Below are 19,870 nucleotides of genomic sequence, written 5' to 3'. Positions count from 1 at the left end.
TATTTTTTTTTTTTGCTGCTAAAAAGTTCCTTTTTTAATTTAATCTGTCCATATATTATTACTATCAATTTTTATCAGGCTTTCTGACCTCTTGACTAACTATTTTCTGTAGTTCTCCAGGTGTGATCCTTGGAGAGTCTTTGGCCTTTCAAACTATCCTTCTCACCTTGCTTTATACTAATAGAGACACATGTCCTCTTGCAGGCAGATTTGTAACTTTCTGTTGAAAGGAACTTCTTAATTATGCCCGGAAGCTGGAAATGGGAATTTTCAATGCGTTAGCAATATTTTATTTATTTATTTATTTTTACAGCGACTTTCTAATTTGTGAAGCTTAACCATATTTTAATGCACATATCACATCTCGATTAAGGTAATTTTGCCTTTTTGTTGCTTCATATTTATACTTCTGTGAAACAGGAAGTCATGGCCCGAAAATGTTATGTTCTTATCACCCTGGTGTGCTAAAAATTTAAATATGAATGTAAAAATACATTTCAAAGATATTTTGCTTGTAAGAATTTCTAAAGGTACTAACAACTGTGTCCTATTATTTCAGAAATACATTTATTTCATAATGTGATTTTCCCACACTTTCGTTTTTATTTTTGTTAGACCTTTTCCATTTTTGAAATAAAGATCAAATTGATAATTATTTTCACAGACTTCTTTTACCATATTTACCAAGGGTACCCAACAACTCTGACCACAACTGTATGTAGCTTATTACGTTCATGCTACAGCACAGTAGGTGGCGGTAATGCTATTTTGTTTGCAAGGCAGCCATACAATAGTAGAAAGAAGAAGGCGACTTATCCTCATCCGCTGGTTAATCAGACGTGTGCTTGCTAAAAATGGCCGCGGAGCAGCAGAATGAGGTGAAAATACTGCAAAAGGAGGAAAATAAAGAGAACAGCATCGACGGGAGTCTTGGCCTGGAGAGTATCCTCACCTTAAATCGCTAATTATTAGCTAGTGCTGGGAAACAGTACTAATTCAGCAGTTTTAGTGGAGATTGGTACAAGTGATACGAGGGTCTTACGGGATACGTGTCACACAAGTACTGACTAGTTAACGTAATTGGAATCTTTATAATCAAGACTTTCAATAGGGTTTTTATAAATATTGGAGTGTTGATTGAAGAAAGTGAATAATATCTCACTTAAATGTGTAACTTAGTTCTTGCAGTATACACTTTTGCTATTACTTTTAGATCCCAGCATTCTGCAGTTGAATTGAAATATCCTGGGTTTATTGCCCTTAGCATTGACTTCAGTCCTGCAGATCATTAAAGACTCTCAGCAGCAGCATGGACTCAGACATGGGGATTACCAGCGCTACAGGTAAGGCAGAGGCGAGGTCGGACAGATCATTTTAAAAAAGAATTTTTTTAGTGAAATGATGACTGAAATTGTTGATCCTCTATTCTTGGCATCACAGGGGTTATTGCTCCAGACGATTGCGTCGATTGAGAAAAACCCTGGGCTTTAAAATGGGCAACAGACACAAGTTTACTGGGAAGAAAGTGACTGTGGAGTTGCTTTCAGACAACAGGTAATCTTTAGCACTGAAAATGTTCAGTATCAAGATTCATATTGTCTTTAATCTGAGCCCCCCCACCCCCTTCTTCCTCCACCCCCCCACCCCCCTCCACCCCCTTCTCCCCCCACCCCCCTCCACCTCCTTCTCCCTCCACCCCCCCCTTCTCTCTCTACTATAGGCATCTGTTATTAGTGTTAATGGAAGCAGAAAGAGCATGGAGTTATGCCATGCAGCTTAAACAGGAAGCTAACACTGAGCCTCGAAAGCGTTTCCACCTGTTGGCTCGCCTGCGAAAGTCAGCCACACATGGGGAGCAGCTAGAGAAATTGTGTGAGAGTCCCCGTGTGGATGCCAAGACCAAACTGGAAGCTCAGGTCAGACAAATATGTGATTTTGATAATCTCCATGTTTTATTTCAGTGAGTCCCTATGTCATATGTCCACTAACTGGAATCGTAGTGTACAGGCTTTTAATATATTAACAGTTGCTGAGCTCTGTTCCGCTAAGTATCTTTCATGTTTTCCGCAGGCATACACTGCTTATCTGAATGGCATGGTTCAGTTTGAACTGCAGGAATGGAAATCTGCAATGGAGGCCTTTAACAAGTGCAAGTTAGTGCTTCCTTTCATTCTAAGTATTTATTAATGATTAATTTGAATTGAGAGTGCAAACTCTTCATCAATGTAAAGAAATATGAACACCATTAGTGTACTAGTGTACATGTCATAAAATGTAGTAATTAGGGTTGGGTATCGTTTTTGTTTTTTTTAGATATTTGATTGTCATTAATAACTCACCCTCATGTCGTTCCAAACCAGTAAGACCTCCATTTATCTTCGGAACACAGTTTAAGATATTTTAGATTTAGTCAGAGTGCTCTCAGTCCCTCCATTGAAACTGTGTGTACGGTATACTGTCCATGTCCATAAAGGTAAGAAAAACATCAGAGGGTCAGTTAGAATTTTTTTAAGCATCGGAAATACATTTTGGTCCGAAAATAGCAAAAACTTTATTCAGCAATGTCTTCCATGTCTGTTGTGAGAGAGTTCAAAACAAAGCAGTTTGGCATATCCGGTTCGCGAACGTATCATTCAATGTAACCGGATCTTTTTGAACGAGTTCACCAAATCGAATTGAATCATTTTAAATGGTTTGCATCTCCAATACGCATTAATCCACAAAAGCTGTTAACTTTTTTAATGTGGCTAACACTCCTTCTGAGTTAAAACAAACCAATATCCCGGAGTAATTCATTTACTCAAACAGTAAACTGACTGAACTGCTGTGAAGAGAGAACTGACGATGAACACCGAGCCGAGCCAGATAATGACTCATTCACTTTTTTTCACCATCGGGTCCAGGCTAAATCTATATATGGGTTATCTATACTTGAGTAATTATTGACTTTTGACTTTTTACTTCTACTCCTTACATTTTCACGCAAGTATCTGTACTTTCTACTCCTTAAATTTTAAAAATAGTTTCGTTACTGCGATTTCATTTCGGCTTGTTTTCATTTTGGCTTGTCATCATTCAAAAAAAAAAAAAAAAAAACTGTCCAGATAAATCGAGCGATCCGGATGAAGTGAATTGGATTGTGGTTGAATGAGAAGAATAAACATATACCATTCCAACACCTTATTGGTTTGTACGCGATCCATCACACCTGCACATGACACAAATCACATCACACTCCAGCAAGGACATAGCCAGTTTTGGGTTCATTTATCAAAACATATATTTCTTAAAAGTAGGGTTGGGTATGGAACTGGTATGCACCGAACTGAATAAGAGGAAGCAGATTTCGGTGCCTTTTAAATGAAATTTGTCCTGGTTCTCCGAAATGTACACACGGAGCATGGGCGTCATTAGGCTTTTTTAGCGGGGCTGTAGCATTTAGCTCCATAAATTGCACACAAATTTTCGAACGCCTCAGTCAGTCCTCTTAGATTTCATATGCTCTCCAGTCAGTGGCATAAAAGCAAAACACGGAGGTGAACGCCGGTTCAACACATAGTGATGACGCGTGTGTAGTGAGCCTTGCATCTTCACTAAACTTTGTCAGTTGTATTTGTTTTATGGTTTGGACGTTCAAGCGATTAGATGAACAGATATTTTTATATTGAGCTACCATGTTCGCGCAGCAGCTGCATTGTGGCACGAACACTCATATAAACAGTAGCTATGAAGATCGCACGCACAGAGGAACACAGAAACTAGTTGTCAGTGCTGTCCTGTGATTTTTCACTAAACTAGCTTAGAATCTCAAAACTTATTATAGCATGTTTGTGTGCAGTGCACATGAAGCACAAGCACGTGCATAGAGAGTAGCGGTCGCGCTACGGGTTCCCGGTTTGTGTTCGTTCTCGGACTGTTCTGTGTATTTTAACTGTAGAAAAGGTTGTCCCGAGTCGAAACTACGATACAGAAAACTACATCAGTATATCATCATAAATGCAGCCGTTTTAGTTTATGTGCACGTAAACCGATAAGAAAGAAAACACATGTACAGTATTTTTGCTTAAAGAGACGACAGCCTAATAAACGCGCTGCCTGTCATTAATGTTAACCTGTTAATTGTCACCCCGTCCCGTATACGGGACGCCTACGTTGACTATACTATATTACAATCAAATCTAATCTAATCTTGACAAACTATATATTGTTGGAAAGGTCTAAGACTCCCAAATATATATTTTGTTAAAAATTATGTAGGAAAAGTAATAGATGAATTTATGACAAGAGTGCACCCTCAGAAATGTACATTACAAAAGCTTTGACCTTTGTTTAAAAAAAAGACTTCCTCGTTGCCTTTTTCTCTATCACATTTTAGAAATCATCAGAAGTTATATATCACTTGAAAACATAAAATCTCAAAATTCATCCTTCAAAACCCATTTTAAAATCAGACATTGCATTACCATGTAAATGGTACATCAAAATCATGATACAAAATGTTTTCAGTCATGAATTATAACAATTTAGGTTTATATCATGCACATTCATGTCTATCTTCAAAAACGTGAGTGACAGTTAACAGGTTAATCAAAGAACAAAAGAAAATCATTCACTGATCTTGACTGAATATATTTAATAACTTGATTAATCTTCATTTTATTTATTAAAATAAAACTATGCAGTGTTTTTAAACTTTTAATTAGTTTCTGTACCTGAAATTTAGTTCAGTTGTATTTATTTATGATATTGCTAATTGATTTGTTTGTTCCTTTCTTATTACTGACCTATCTTATTACGTGTCTTTAACACTTTAATATTTGAAATTTATATTAATATATTTGTTTTTGCTATGGTTTTTTTTTTATGACAGGCAAAATTCCTCTTGCAGTGTTTTGTAGGCTGCTGATTTTTGCTCATGTTATTCAGCTGCAACAGAATGCTTTTGTAAAAATGTTTGACATCTAAATGTTTGACTTAATTTTTTTAAATATTGGATTTTTTTTTAATCTTATTGGAATCGAAACTAGGAATCGATAAAATTCAAACAATACCCAACTCTATCAGCAGTTATTTTATCTATGTTCGTAACATTTCTTACTAGTCAGTCATATTTACAGTACAAACAATGGGAACATGGGAATCCAACTCTTTAACAGTGTAAAAAACTCAGTATGCATGAAATAGAATTTCACCCCCCTTTAATCATACATACTTTATACATACATACACTACTGTGCAAAGGTCTTAGGCTCTTAGGTATTTTCACTTAAAAGTAGAGCTGCAACTAATGACTATTTTTTCTATCGACTAATCTAACGATTATTTTTTTCGATTAGTCGACTAATCTAACGATTATTTTTATAACAATAAATAATTAATCTAATGTTCTTTTTTTTAAAATTAACTAATTAATTCTTTTGGATAACTTTACAAAAAAAAAATAAGTTCAACTTCTAATATAATATTTCAACCTTTATTCATTTTCAACTTATGTGGTATAAGTTTTTACAGTATAAAATAAATATATATAAAATAAATAAATAAATAAATAATACATAAATAGAGGCAAAGAAAAATATTTTACTATGGTAAATATGAGTTTATGATAGCATTTATAATTAAACCACAGTAGCCATAAATTTACAGTTGTCTTAGACGTCATGAAATGTTCTTTGGTTCACCATATCAGTTTTACAAAGGGAACAAACAAAGGGCCATTTTATTTGTCCTGTGTTTAAAGTGTTCACATACTTTTGATAACAATAGTCTCTGTTTTTGTGATAGAATGCAACTTTCTCCATTCACATTGTCATTACGCGAGATGTAAACAAACAGTGTGACGCGTCGACGCATTTCACGCACGTCAACGTATTTTTGTAGTCGACGTAATCGATGACGTTGACGTGTTGTTGCAGCACTACTTAAAAGAATGGTGTTGTTCCAGTTATATATTTTGCTGTAGCGTCAGTATAAAATTTCAGTTTACAATTCCAAACATTCATTTTGCCATGGTCAAACTGCTGCTGCATTCAAAATAGCACTAGATTATTGTTAACTGATATTTCCTTCTGACACACTACAGCAAAATATATAAATAACTGGCTTAAAACCCTTTTTTGGGGTGAAAATTCTAATGTGCATAAGACTTTTGCCCAGTACCGTATTTTAAAAAATGACATTGTTGCCACTTTATAAAGAATGACCATCCAGTAATTCACAGAACTGATTAAAGACAGTGACAGACAGCACTCATTTTAACTAAATATCAGAGAGATTGACAGAGATACAGTAGAAACATTGTGTGGTTTTGTATTAAATAATGACCCAGATTGTGAAATACATTTATTAGCTTTAGATTAAGGGAAGCACAACTTGGCAAATGAGAGCATCCAAGGTGAAATATATGGATTTATTTTAAATATTTGTAATGTTCTTTAATATTATACATAGTGTTTTTTTTTTTTTTTTTTTGTGGTTCTTTTTTTTTTTTTAAGTATCGGTTCAGTTACCGTTTAGGCATCGGTACCATTTTAAAAGTATCAAAATGTAAACGGACCCTACTTAAAAGTTATTATTTCTCACTGGATCATTTAACAAATGGGTCCTTTCTCTTCATCCTCCACAAATGAAGCTACTGTAGGTAGTTCGGTAGCGAGACATTTTAATAAATTATTGTTTGCGATTGACGACGTGATTGACAATGTTGTGATAAGTAGGCTTTACCAACTTTGTAACTTGTTCCCCCCCCCGAACACTGGACATAGCAGACGTATGTAGCGAATACAGGAAGCTATCAATCAAGAAGGTATCAGGATTAAGAGTTATTTTTAATTTTTAGTTTTTGATTATTCACTTGGATTAATAATTCATTTTGACAGCACTATAATGTTTATTGTAAATAGACAACCATACAAGAGTAATTGTTACTAAGGCTGCACCAATGTTCATGTCCAGTGCCCTCGCAGAGTCCTGCAGCCAAGCTTGGATGTACATTTACATTCCATTAAAGGTCATTGATGACATGCCTCTGAAGTCTGACTTTTGCACCATAACAATACTTATAGGCAACTAGTCATCATATCTAGTTCTTTAATGTACTTGCATTGTACTACAGTGCGTTCATTTTCAATGGGCATATATGCGACTGAAACAGGTAGCCTAGTGCATCCCAAATTTTTCAACATGAACATTTTAATATAACATTATAGTCATTCTGGCCTTTGGCCTTTTTTGAGGAGGTGGGGTAGTGCACAATAGGCCCCTGTGGCACGGCATAAGCTTTTGTTCTTAATGGCATTTTTCCCCTTACATTACTTTTATACTTTAAGTAGTTTTTTAAACCAGTACTTTTACACTTTTACTTGAGTAAAAAGCTTCAGTTGATACTTCAACTTCTACAAAAGTCTTTTTAAACCCTGGTATCTGTACTTCTACTTGAGTAATGAATGCCATTACTTTTGACACCACTGCTACATTGCCAAAAGTATTAGGACACCCCCTTTTAATGAACAGGTTTGACTACTTTGGCTAGTAATGTCCATGAGTACAAATATAAATTTTTATGCATATAATGATATTCTAGGGAATTGTGCTTCTAATTTTATGCCAATAGTTTGGACATTACCCTTTTCTATTCTAACACGCAATGCCTCTGTGTATAAGGCAAGGTTAAAATAATTACTAATAATTTAGTCAGTGTGGAAGACACCTCTGATGTGACTTTAAATGCAGACCGTGAGCCAAAAACTCATCACCAAACACAATTCACTTGTACATATGCGTACAATACAATTTTGTGATTTTACAATGCGTACAATTTTAAACCCTTCCAAAACTAGAAATACAAATTTTTAACACATTAATTATGTTTCCATCTTTGTTGCCACAGTTTTGGAATTGCCTTTCTCTGTTCTAAAGAAGGGAGTGTCCCGATACTTTTGCCCATATGTACAAGTCATGTTTGGTGATGAGTTTTTGGCTGAAGGTCTGCATTTAGCCACACCAAAGATGTTCAGCTGGGATTAGGAATTTGCTTTCTGCAGACCAGTCAAGTTCTTTCATACTGACTGAATCAGTCTTGTGTATGTTTGGTGTGGGGTCCCAACCTCAGATTCCTTTGTGATGGCACCGCCACGTTCGGATGCTGTCCTGTTCACTCTGCTTAGACTGTGTTTTTATTCCATTTTTTACTTACAATTACTCTCACCTTTTGCACGGATAACACCGGCACTGATCATATATGACAAGCAGAACACATTCGAAACATCAGAAATCAGTTTTCTCACCCGTTTATCGACGTTTTTCCCAATTATCCAAGTTGGCCACCTGAGATTCTCCTCACCTCGGATGAGAACAATGGCTATGAGAGGGCTCCTCCGAGGCGACAAAACAAAGCACCGAGGGGAACACGCTGGGGTTCGCAACCTTCTAAGGACCAGAACGCACAGTCCACCTTTATACTAGGGCTGTCAATGAATATTCTAAATTGGAATATGTTCAATTCAATTCAAGTTTATTTGTATAGCGCTTTTTACAAAATAAATCGTTACAAAGCAACTTTACAGAAAATAATGTTTCTACAATATTTAGTAGTAGCTAGTAGTTTGTGCACATTTGACAGGATTTTAGAAAAAAATAATAATAATGATACAAGACGTAGTCAGCTAGACGATGAACTATCAATATTATTAAGTTATTATATGATTCAGTCACACATTTAGCAATAATTGTTAGTTCTGTTTGTTGATTCAAGGTTAGCATCATCTGGGGTCCTCTGAGGGTCAGCATCATCTCTTCTCAGGTGTTCTGGATCCAGACTGGAGCTTGTTTAAATCCTAGTTACCACGGGATGTAATCCCGTGGCGAAACATAGAAACAAAATACAGACATCATTAGCATAGCTGCTGATCCAACAAAGTAAAATTAGTTTAACCCAAGCTAATGAATAAAAATGCAACTTTGAACAGATGCAACTACACTCACAATTAAAAAGAAACATTATTCGAATGCTTGGCGAAAGAGATGTGTTTTTAATCTAGATTTAAACAGAGAGAGTGTGTCTGAACCCCGAACATTATGTATTCGAATAGTAAAAAAAAAAATATAGCGTGTTTCATTTTGTTTCATATTGTCTCGCTCCATGCTAGTGGATCTGCCGTAGAGTCAATTGGTTGATCTTTAAGATAGCGGGTTAACTCCGTGTCAGCGCGCGCTCTGATCGGTAAAGGGGCAGAGATTTCAGACCTCCGTTTTTTAAGGAGATCTGTCACAAAACTCATCATACGCGCCAAAGTTTTTTGAGCAAATTTCAAAGCCGCATCCACCCGCCATCCGCAAAAAAGCCAGTGTCTGTTCTAGAAAGGATGCAGCAAATATATTTAATGCTAATGTATGAGGCATAGGCCTACGCTGAGTTTCATTTACGATGAGATGCGCTCTAGTTCACAGTGCAAGTGAACGCGGCGCGCTGGCGCTTCCATGTCAGGGTTATCATTGTCTGCTATATTTGCTTTTTATTTATTAAAATACATGCAATTGGTTGATGAAACATTTATTAAAATTAAGATAAAATTTGTTCAAAATGAAATTAGTTTTTAAGAAAGGTTTTCTACAAAGCAAAATTTAATGAAGTGGTAAATATCATGTCTGACGATTTACAAAACTTCATTAAGTGGTAAAAACCATGTCTTTCGATATATTGCGCATCTTATGATCCTATCTAAAAAATGAAAATAATTTTTGATAAAAAATGTTTGTAAAAAATATTTTAATGACACTGTTTTGGCGGTTATAGAGTTCTAATGACGGTGTTCAACTATAACCGCCGTTCTCACGGTTATATACTAACCGTCACACCCCTAGGTAAAATTGTTGACTCGTGAGATAAAGTTGTGTGCAATCTATTTAAGATACAGTTAGCATACCATTCGACCACTAGCAACATGAGGTCACATCTCAAAAATGTGCACCCAAATGAGCATGGCATAATATGTGGAACTCCAGCTAAACAGTCACATCTTGACACTTAACGTGTCTGCAACACGACAAGAGGCCATAACAGATAAAATAATTTCGTTCATTTGAAAGGACATGAGACCGATCAGTATCGCGGATGGGGCAAGCTTCGGGGAGTTCTGTCAAGCAATGGAACCAAGGTTTGGTTATTAACGTTTCATGTCAAGGAAAAGTTCCATGTTTACCACAGCACAGCTCGCTCGGAGCATTCAATGTCAGTTCTATATGCTGTAAAACTTCAATTAATATTAATAATATTGGTTTCAATCACTGAATGAAGCCTGGTATATTTGGGACAACAGTCGCAACCTTAAATTGCTTGCACAAAAATTTGTTTGTTAATTTAAACCATTATGCGCAGAGAAGTGAGGGTGAGAGAGCGTGAGGTCTGCAGTGTTGACCATTAGTTGATTTCCTTGTTTTTGTGTAGGTAATACGTTGTCATATGTTTAAACTTAAATAGACTATCTATACAAGTAGTTATATTAATATTATATTAATATATATAAATATAAAATATTCAAACGTCATTTTTGAGCAATTTTGACAGCCCTACGCAGAACATGCTCCTTCACTGGGAATGAATCACTATTTGAATTTGAGTTTTATTACTGAGGTGCCATGTAAATATATTTTTACAAGTGCTGGGCAACAATTACATTTTTAATCGCGCAATTAATTGCATTATGCTCAAAACTAATAATGCATTCAAATGCAGTGTATTGTGCACTTTTTTTTCATTTAAAAGTACTGCTATATGAACAAAAGTGCAATAATATTTGTAACCCTGGACTCCAAAACCAGTCTCTGGGGTATATTTTTAGCAATAAAAAATTATAAATTTTTCTTATATGCCCAAAATCATTAGGATATTTAAAGTAAAGCTCATGTTCCACGAAGGTATTTTGTAAATTTCCAATGGCTTGAGTTAAAAATCTAAGTTTGTGTTCTACTGAAGAAACAAAGTTACCTACATCTTTGTTGCCCTGGGGGTAAACCAATAAACAACAACTTTTCATTTTTAGGTGAACTATCCCTTTACGTTACACTTGATATTAATTTTTTTTTTCTTGCTGATCCAAAAAATTATCCGATCCATTACCCAAAACCTGCAAAATGATCTGAACCATGAGTTTAGTGATCCATTGAACCACTAGTTTATAAGTAATGTTATGTCAAGCTTTTTTTTTTATTTTTAGTGATGTTTTTCTGTGCTTCAAATGCTGAGTGAATGATTACGAGGTGTTATATATATTTCATGAATTGTACTTTTTCAACATGCCTTGTGATGTTCATTAATGTTTATTTTTTGCTTGAACTTAGGTCGCTACATAATCCATGTTATAATAAACCATGTCAGAACATGTTATTTGGAACAAAATGCTAAACATTTATTTGTAAAAAAAAATGTGAATTTTAAAACAAACCCAAATCTAATATTAATAAGACAAAAAAAATAAAATCTCTTCATATAAACAAAGGCTTTGCCTGTTCTCATTTAAAATTATTCAACCACTGCATTGGAAGTGCAATCCAAACTAAGATGCTGAATATATGGAGCATGAACAGTTTTTTTAAAATCTAAATTATATTGTATAATTTAATTTTAAAACAAAAACCGAATACTCTGATTTTAGTTTTGTAAAACTATACCGCATAAAACATCTGCATGAAACTAATACGGCAGAGGGGCTGAATGAGATGCAATTTTACTCTGACAGTAGCGATACAGTAGTTCCTTGGTTTCTTTGGCTGTAAACAAAGCAGTATAGCACCTATGAATGCTGCTTTAAAATGCATTAAAAAAAAAATAACATGAAAAGAATGTTTATCTAAACTTTTCTTAAAGTCAGTTCCCCTCAGAGATACATTCATATAAAACCCACCCCCAAATGTATTGCGATTCGTTTAACATCTCTACCATTTTAAATCATCAAATATTTGTATCTGTTTTCAACTGGCTCATGACTCAGTTGTTAAATTCCTTATTCTTGGTTCACTGCACTGTAAATGAAAAATAAATAATGTTTTAAATATTATTTAATTTGAAAACTGCACGGAGACCTGATTTTGCTGCATGTGACAAAAGGATTACATTACAAAAGGCAAAAGGCTTCTCATTACAAAATTAGTGAAATGTAATAAAGTGGAATGCTTGGTGTATTCTGTGTATGTACAAAGATTTATTTCTGTGACTATGTTTGTGGACTGTTTGCAGGACCATCTATGAGAAACTGGCAAGTGCTTTTACTGAGGAGCAAGCAGTGCTTTATCATCAGAGAGTGGAAGAGATTTCACCCAACATCCGATACTGTGCATATAACATAGGTGAGACACTTTTTATGGCTAAGGCTATACATGTGTGATTGGGAGAAAGCAATGCTTTTCCCTTTAATTGCATTTCCCTTTCATTGCTTTTCCCTTTCATTGCTTTTCCCTAACTGGATCCACTGTGCACTGTTGCATGACAGAAATGAAACCATAGCGACGTGGCATGTGATACAGACAGAAGTGATGGATTTGGGGGGTCCCACGTGTTTATTTTGCCTGTATAGTTTGAGCAGTCAAGATGCAGCTTCCTTCCATTCCATACCAGATGGGGGCAGTATGCCTCAATAAAGTGAATTGGTCTACTCTAGAGTAACAAACGAGAAACGGCATAGTCTCTATGCTCCACCCCTACCTTCACAACAACACTACAGCCATGGCCGAAGCATAACCGTCCGTTCACACCGCCGTCATCTAGAGCTCTAGCCGCTCTGCTCACGACGCTGCAGAAAGATTTGTGAGTGCTCAGACGCTCTAATGTAGATTGAATGCTTATTTTGTATTTAAAGCAAACAAGCTTGTTGATCTCGTGCAGACGAACCACAAGGAGTTATAAGTTAACCTCGTTAAATATTGTTGTGGATGAAATATTAGGATCCTTTACTTAAAATGAACATTCTCAGACACCTTGGTCCACGTATCACTTGTAATTTATTTTTTATGTCCCTGTACGCAAACAGGGACACATCATAGATTAATACAAACGCTAAACAGCAATAATCAACCTGTCCTTTATTCTGCTTGGGAACTAATGTGCCAACTCTCAAGCATTCACCGTGAGACCCACGCAATTGACTTTTCGCACGCTTTCACGCCCCACACAAATTTTTTCACGCACAGAAAAACCATGAAGCAAAGAGGACACGGAGACCAACAGACTAGACAGAGCAGGTTAGTTATGATATAATAGGGCTGTGCAAAAAATCGAATGCGATTTTCATGCACCTCTCATCAGTAAAGACGCTCCTTTGGATGGTATTACTTATTTAACATGCCAACAGAAAATCTATCTGTTTCTGTTTTTATGACTGGATTCCATTATTCTGTCCATATTTTCTGCATTGTGGAAATCAAAGTGGGGCCCAATATATATTTTCCAAATGTCTTCAGGCTCTTTAAAACACCACTACCAAACTCAAACAATTACACAAGAAAAGAAAAAAGCTTTACCTCATCTTTGTCTGTGAAATATCCACCTCGTCACTGTGGGACTGGCAGTGGGAGTAAACAGTATTCACTTACACAGAAAAAGCAAGTACGAAACGCTTGGAGTGAGGGGAGATTTTTCACCAGTTTATTCATCACGGATGGTTTCATTATCTCGGGCGGATAAAAAACTAAGAAGATAAAAAATAAAGTTAAAATGTGTCACTGTTAAGGTAAAGTCTATGTGTGGGAGAGTATACTTGCATTACTGGAAGTAGCTTCTCAGCAACTTACACATACTTTGACTACTTTGTACAAACCACAGCTATTTTGCTCATATACTCTATCTGTGTTTATCTAGGAGACCAGAATGCTATAAATGACCTCATGCAGATGAGACTGAGTGCAGGAGGAGGGGGTGGCATGATGGCTGAAAAACTGGAGGTCAGGGGTCTTGTCTTTGCACTTCTGTTCCTGTTAAGTGATGAAATATACAATGTAAACTGCATTTTCTGGGAGAAAATGCCATGCCAAACTGTCTTATTAAAGTTTTTTTTTTCTCTCCGAAAATTACAATTTGATTTTATCATGCATTTTATAAAATTAGTAAGTTGCATTGGCGTGTTCACAGTCTTTACATTTGTGTTTTCTCTCTGTCTCTCAGGCGCTGATTACTCAGACAAGAGCAAAGCAGGCAGCTGTGATGAGTGAGGTTGAGTGGAGAGGCCGTACAGTGCCTGTCAAAATTGACAAGGCCAGAATCTTCCTGCTGGGTCTGGCAGACAATGAAGCTGCTATTATACAGGTACATAAACAATCTCATTCCCAATTTTTTTTGTGTGTGGTACTCATAATGACAAAAGCGACTTTTGCCCTTCCTGTTGTTAAAATGAGTTGTAATCAACTAAGATGTATTGGTTGACATCAGTTCAGACTTGTATTAGTTAATAAAAAATACAAGTGACAGGCTGCACGATCCAAGCAGATGGGATGTCCATTTAGCAAAATGCAGTGCAGATGCTGTGTAGGGCTGGGCGATATATGGCCAAAAAAATCTTCTCCTTTTTGGCTTAAATACAATTTTCTATTTGGATAAAAAATGATTTACTTAAAACATTCTGCCCAGTGTTTATATTAAAGGAAATGAAAACAAAAATAGTGAAATTAAAGGCTGGGCTATCCATTATATGCAAAACGGGGGCAAAAATCACATTATATTCTAACATTGTAACATTAAAAAAAAAAAAAGCTTTTTAAAGCAGATCAATTCATTAAGCTAAAAATTAAAGTAAATAAACACAAGAGCACAGATTAGTTGCATTTCATTTTGATTACCCCATTACTGCCATCTGTTATCATAAAATACACTTACTTGTAGGTTTAAAATTGTACATGACACAATTATTGCACTGCTATTCTTTTGCGCTCCGGCTGTTTGGGGTTTGGTAGCTGCTTTAAACTATACGTGTTAACTAGGGCTGTCACTTTTGTGAAAAAATCATTTTCGATTTTTAAGACACAAGTGTTTAAGACAATCTTGCAATGGTCCTTTTCATAACTCAGAATGTCCTGTAACTAGATGCGCGAATTTGCTTCTACCGGGACTGCGAGACCTCCAGACGCGCGTAAACGCGTCTTTACATTGACTTAACATTGGAATAATTCGTGGCAGACACTCTATTCACGTTTGGTGTGAACGCATAGAGGTTGATTTCGACGTCACTGGGTCTTTCGAGACAGAAGCCCACCAGGGTGGCGCAGAAGACCACCACAACCGTGCGTTAGGGACAGGAGCCCACCAGGGCGGCGCCGAAGACCACCACAGTGGGATTGATGATACAGGACAGCAAGTCTTCGGCTGAGACTTGACGAGACTCTGGAAGTTCAGCAGAGACGTTGAGAGGCTCTGGTAGTTCAGCATAGACGTGGAGAGACTCTGGTAGTTCAGCAGAGACGTGGAGAGACTCTGGTAATTCAGCAGAGACGTGGAGAGGCTCTGGTAGTTCAGCAGAGACGTGGAGAGGCTCTGGTAGATCCTTGGTGTTTTGACTGGATTCAGGAAGATCAATGGTGACTTGATGGTCAACTGTGGCTGTCATCTTGTGCCATGGCTCTGGGCTGGCGGCCATCTTGCGCAGTGGCGCTGGGCTGGCGACCACCTTGTGCTGTGGCGCTGGGCTGGCGGCCATATTGTGCAGTGGTGCTGGGCTGGCGGACCTCCTGCCTGTAGACCCCGGTCTAGAGTCGGCCATCCCACCCGGAGAGACCGGTGTGGCTGGGGTATCCCACGGAGACCGATGTTTAACACTAATATTGGGCATAAATGAACATGTTAAATATAAAGTATTTAAAACAGGTAAGTTCATATGTTTGGAGTAAGTTTAATTGAACTGATGCATCAGTCATACAGCGCTCCGGACAGCGCTCCGGATGAGACCGACACACCACCACAAAAACAAGAATGAGATGCGTTCTAACATAACGGTGGCATTAAACTCAGTTAGTGAGGGCTCGTTTAAAATATTGCACATATAAAGGCTGTTCAGATTACTTGTTAAAGTGCAATGAAATACCTTATATCTGGAGACAATGTACATCTGTTTGTGGATGGAGACTTTGTAACGGCCAAAATGATGCATCACATTATAGTTTGGAGTGCATGAAAATAATAAGGCGGCAGAGTGAACTTATCATCCATAGTGGTCCACTATGGATGATAAATTCGCTTTGCCACCTTGTTAATATTTTGTCTTTATTTGTATCGCCAAGAAAGAGTTAATCTCTCATGTTTGAGAAGACCGCGATGCCGTGTAGCAGCCTTTTCTATCTCTATCATTTCATGGATATAACGAGTTGTAAAGCTCTTCAAAGGTGTAAAGGCCCTTGTCACCCATTATATCACCCAAGGAGTGAATCCCTTTGTCGTACCACTGTCGACACTGGCCAAACTTAATAGGGTGCTTTCCAATGAGCAAACCATAGTTATTAAAGATAGGAGAGTAGGGATTCCATTTAGAGCTGATATCACATGCTTTTCCTGCTGCTCTCCATACTGAAAGAACGTGTGACACTAAAGGACCGAAACGAAGTTTACTTTTATTTATAGGGATATTAGCAAATAAAACTTCGTCCAACTTTAGAGGAAGAACCAGATTCTCCTCCAGGGAACGCCAAGAGACATCAATTCCACCATCATACCAGCTGAACAAGGGACGTAATGTAAAAGCCCAGTGATACAACTTAAAGTTGGGGAGTGAGAGTCCACCAGCAAATCTATCTCGTTCCATTGTGGAAAGTTTAAGACGTGGTCGTTTGCCATTCCAGGCAAATTTGGTGATTATGCTCTGTAACCTGTCCCAAAAACGGGACGGAGGAGGCAAGGGCAGCATGGAACTTACAAAGTTAATTCGAGGTAGTACATTCATTTTGATAATCGAGACACGTGATCTAAGAGAATTTGGAAGTGACAACCAATTGTCCAGGTTACAAGAAATTTTAGACAGAATACCCTCATAGTTGGTTTTAATTATATACTGCAATGAAGCACCAATCGTGATACCCAAATACTTAAATTGCTGAACCACTGGTATATCTGAGGGTAGAGCTGTGTTTCTCATTGCGTCATTCAGTGGAAGAAGTGCCAACTTTGACCAGTTTATTTTATATCCGGAAATCTCGCCAAAGCGGCCAAAGATTGTTAAGATGTTACGTATGGACTGCAATGGGTTACCTAAATAAAGAAGGACATCGTCTGCGTACAACGAAATATGTTGACTGGTTCCACATATTGTGATTGGGGTGATGCCTTTATCTATGCGTATGGTCTGTGCAAGTGGCTCAAGCGACAGTGCAAAAAGAAAAGGACTTAGAGGGCATCCCTGACGAGAGCCTCTGGCTATGTCAAACAACGAAGAACAAGTTCTACCTGTCAACACCATGGTGGTGGGATTTGCATACAACACTTTGATCATACGAATGTAAGAGGACCCCAAAGCCATAACCTTCAACACAGACCACAGATATGGCCATTCCAGACGATAAAGGCTTTCATAGCATCTAGAGAAAGAACAGCAGCAGGAACAGTTGATGAAGAAGTGCCATATATTATATGGAGTAATCTTCTAACATTATCAGATTCCAACCTGGTTCTAATAAAACCAGTCTGGTCACAGTTAAAAAGCTTAGTCATGACTGGCTGAAGCCTTTGTGCAAGCAATTTAGCATACATTTTTAGATCAGCATTTAGCAGAGACAAAGGCCTATAACTTGAGCAATCATTTGGGTCCTTGTCTTTTTTTTGAACAAGAGTGAAATAACGGCAATATTCACATCTCTAAAAAAAGACCCTCTTTCAACAGCAGCTTGAATCATATCAAAAAGGAGAGGGCCCAAAGTGTCCCAAAAGGTTGTGTAAAATTCAGGGGGAATTCCATCCAACCCAGGAGACTTACCGCTACGCATATCGGAAACAGCCTCCTTTAGCTCATCTAAGGTTATGGGGGTATCTAATTGTAAAGAGTCTTCCTCAGATAGTTTAGGAAGCAGTATTTGTTTTAGAAAATTGTCACACGCATCCTGGTTATGCAATACCTCCGAGCTGTATAATTCAGAGTAAAAGCTGCGAAAGGTATTATTAACCAGTGAGGGTTCATTAAGAATGTCACCATCTTTGGACTTGATTGCGCTGATATCTGAAAAATGTTCATTTGACCGCAATCTAAGAGCGAGTAAACTGCTGGGTCTAGACCCATTAAAATAGTACAACTGCCGCGTCCTATGAATTAAAAATTCTGCGCGCTGCTTCATAATAGCATTTATCTCTTTGTTCACAAGATTAAATTGAAGCCTTACATCCTCATCATAACTTTGTTGTAAAAGGAGATCTAAAGCTGAGAGTTTAGACTCTAAACCGTGTAATCTAGATGAACAAACTTTCCTTATGCTAGAAGCATAACACACAGTAAAGTTCCTAATAAACCCCTTGATAGCATCCCAGAGTATGCGTGGGTCCTCGACTGAACCTTTATTTATATTGACAAAGTCTATTAGTTGACTTAAGAACTTGGATTTGAATGCTTCGTCTCAGAGAAGTGTGGTGTTGAAACGCAATCTAGGGGCCCGAGCTGGATTAGAGGTAAACAAAACAGAAGCAATCACTGCCTTGTGGTCAGAAAATGCCACTGGCAATAAGCTAACATTAACAATGTTATGAAACAAGCCTCTAGAAGAAAAAATAAAGTCAATTCGCGAGAAAGATTTGTGTCTAGATGATAAATGTGTGAAGGCTTTAATATCAGAATTTAGTATACGCCAAAGATCCACCACCCCAGTATCATTGATCCAGGAGCGTAATAAATCAAAAGCATATTTTTGATCTAAATTTTCGGAGTTTCCTGACCTGTCAACTGAATAATCAACAACAGCATTAAAATCAGCGCCAATAATAAATTTAAAGTCAGAAAGCTCCAGAAGTACCTTAGTTATCTGTTCATAAAATTATTTTTCAAAATTATTAGGAGCATAAATTGAAACCAGAGCAACATCTCTATTTTCTATATTTACTTTCGCAACTGCTATTCTACCTTTGCTATCTGCCCAAGTATCCAACAGTTTAAGGCGCAGATTACACTGACATATCATTGCTACCCCTTCGGATTTATTTGAAACTGAGGAGCAAGCAAGAACACGAAAAAAACGATTTGACATACGATCAGTATCCCTTTTAACCAGATGAGTCTCTTGTAAGAAGGCTATATTTATTCTCTTTCTCCGCAAAAAGTCCAAAGTAGAAATTCGTTTCACTGGATTATTCAGGCCCCGTACATTGAGGCTAAGAACGTTTAAATTGACACCATCAGCCATTTAAGAAGCAATAGAAAATTAGAAAATGTAGTCAACATGAGAAAGCAGATTATATATTGGAGAAAAAAACGGGAAGGAGAGGGGAATTTAAACTCTGGTCCAGGCTTAAATGAACAAGTATTAGAACAATATAAAAACAAAAACAGAACAAGGAGAAGATTGGGTGCACCCATGTCTATAACTCCTGTTGTACAAAATGAAAAACTATTAGTAATTCATCGTTTGATGATACTAGCAACTTTCGCGTCCAGCCCAGACTCCAGCTTAGTGAAAGAGTCATTCAACAGCTTTTGCGTTCGCCGTCCTTCTTCTGCCACGACTTCGGCGATGTGTTTAAGCAAAGCATCATGTGAAAAATCAAGAAACGAGCTCTCATGGCTAACTGCATGATCGCTGCTAGCACTAGCCTCGCTAGAAACAGTAACGTTACAATCTGCCGAAAAGCCTCGGGGATGGTCTAGCTTGTTTTGTTTTGACGGCTTGGGCATGATGAACTAACAATGAATTTTAAATAATAATA

General features: G+C 37.2%; 1 protein-coding gene across 1 annotated transcript in view; it reads left to right on the top strand.

The window, feature by feature from the left end:
* Nucleotides 1–781: 781 nt before the first annotated feature.
* srp68 (signal recognition particle 68) overlaps nucleotides 782–19,870 on the top strand; it is a 109,425-nt gene continuing 90,336 nt past the window's right edge. The window contains exons 1-8 of the mRNA XM_026213987.1: nucleotides 782–942; nucleotides 1,277–1,343; nucleotides 1,441–1,554; nucleotides 1,721–1,916; nucleotides 2,071–2,153; nucleotides 12,233–12,342; nucleotides 13,850–13,932; nucleotides 14,153–14,293. Coding sequence (XP_026069772.1) covers nucleotides 855–942; nucleotides 1,277–1,343; nucleotides 1,441–1,554; nucleotides 1,721–1,916; nucleotides 2,071–2,153; nucleotides 12,233–12,342; nucleotides 13,850–13,932; nucleotides 14,153–14,293 — 882 coding nt within the window. The 5' untranslated portion in view covers nucleotides 782–854. The remainder of the gene's footprint in view (nucleotides 943–1,276; nucleotides 1,344–1,440; nucleotides 1,555–1,720; nucleotides 1,917–2,070; nucleotides 2,154–12,232; nucleotides 12,343–13,849; nucleotides 13,933–14,152; nucleotides 14,294–19,870) is intronic.

The sequence above is a fragment of the Carassius auratus genome, chromosome 31 (genome assembly GCF_003368295.1).
Source record: "Carassius auratus strain Wakin chromosome 31, ASM336829v1, whole genome shotgun sequence".
In the NCBI taxonomy this organism is placed as follows: Eukaryota; Metazoa; Chordata; class Actinopteri; order Cypriniformes; family Cyprinidae; genus Carassius; species Carassius auratus.
Note: the sequence above shows the minus strand (reverse complement) of the source record. Positions and strands in the feature narration are given on the sequence as shown.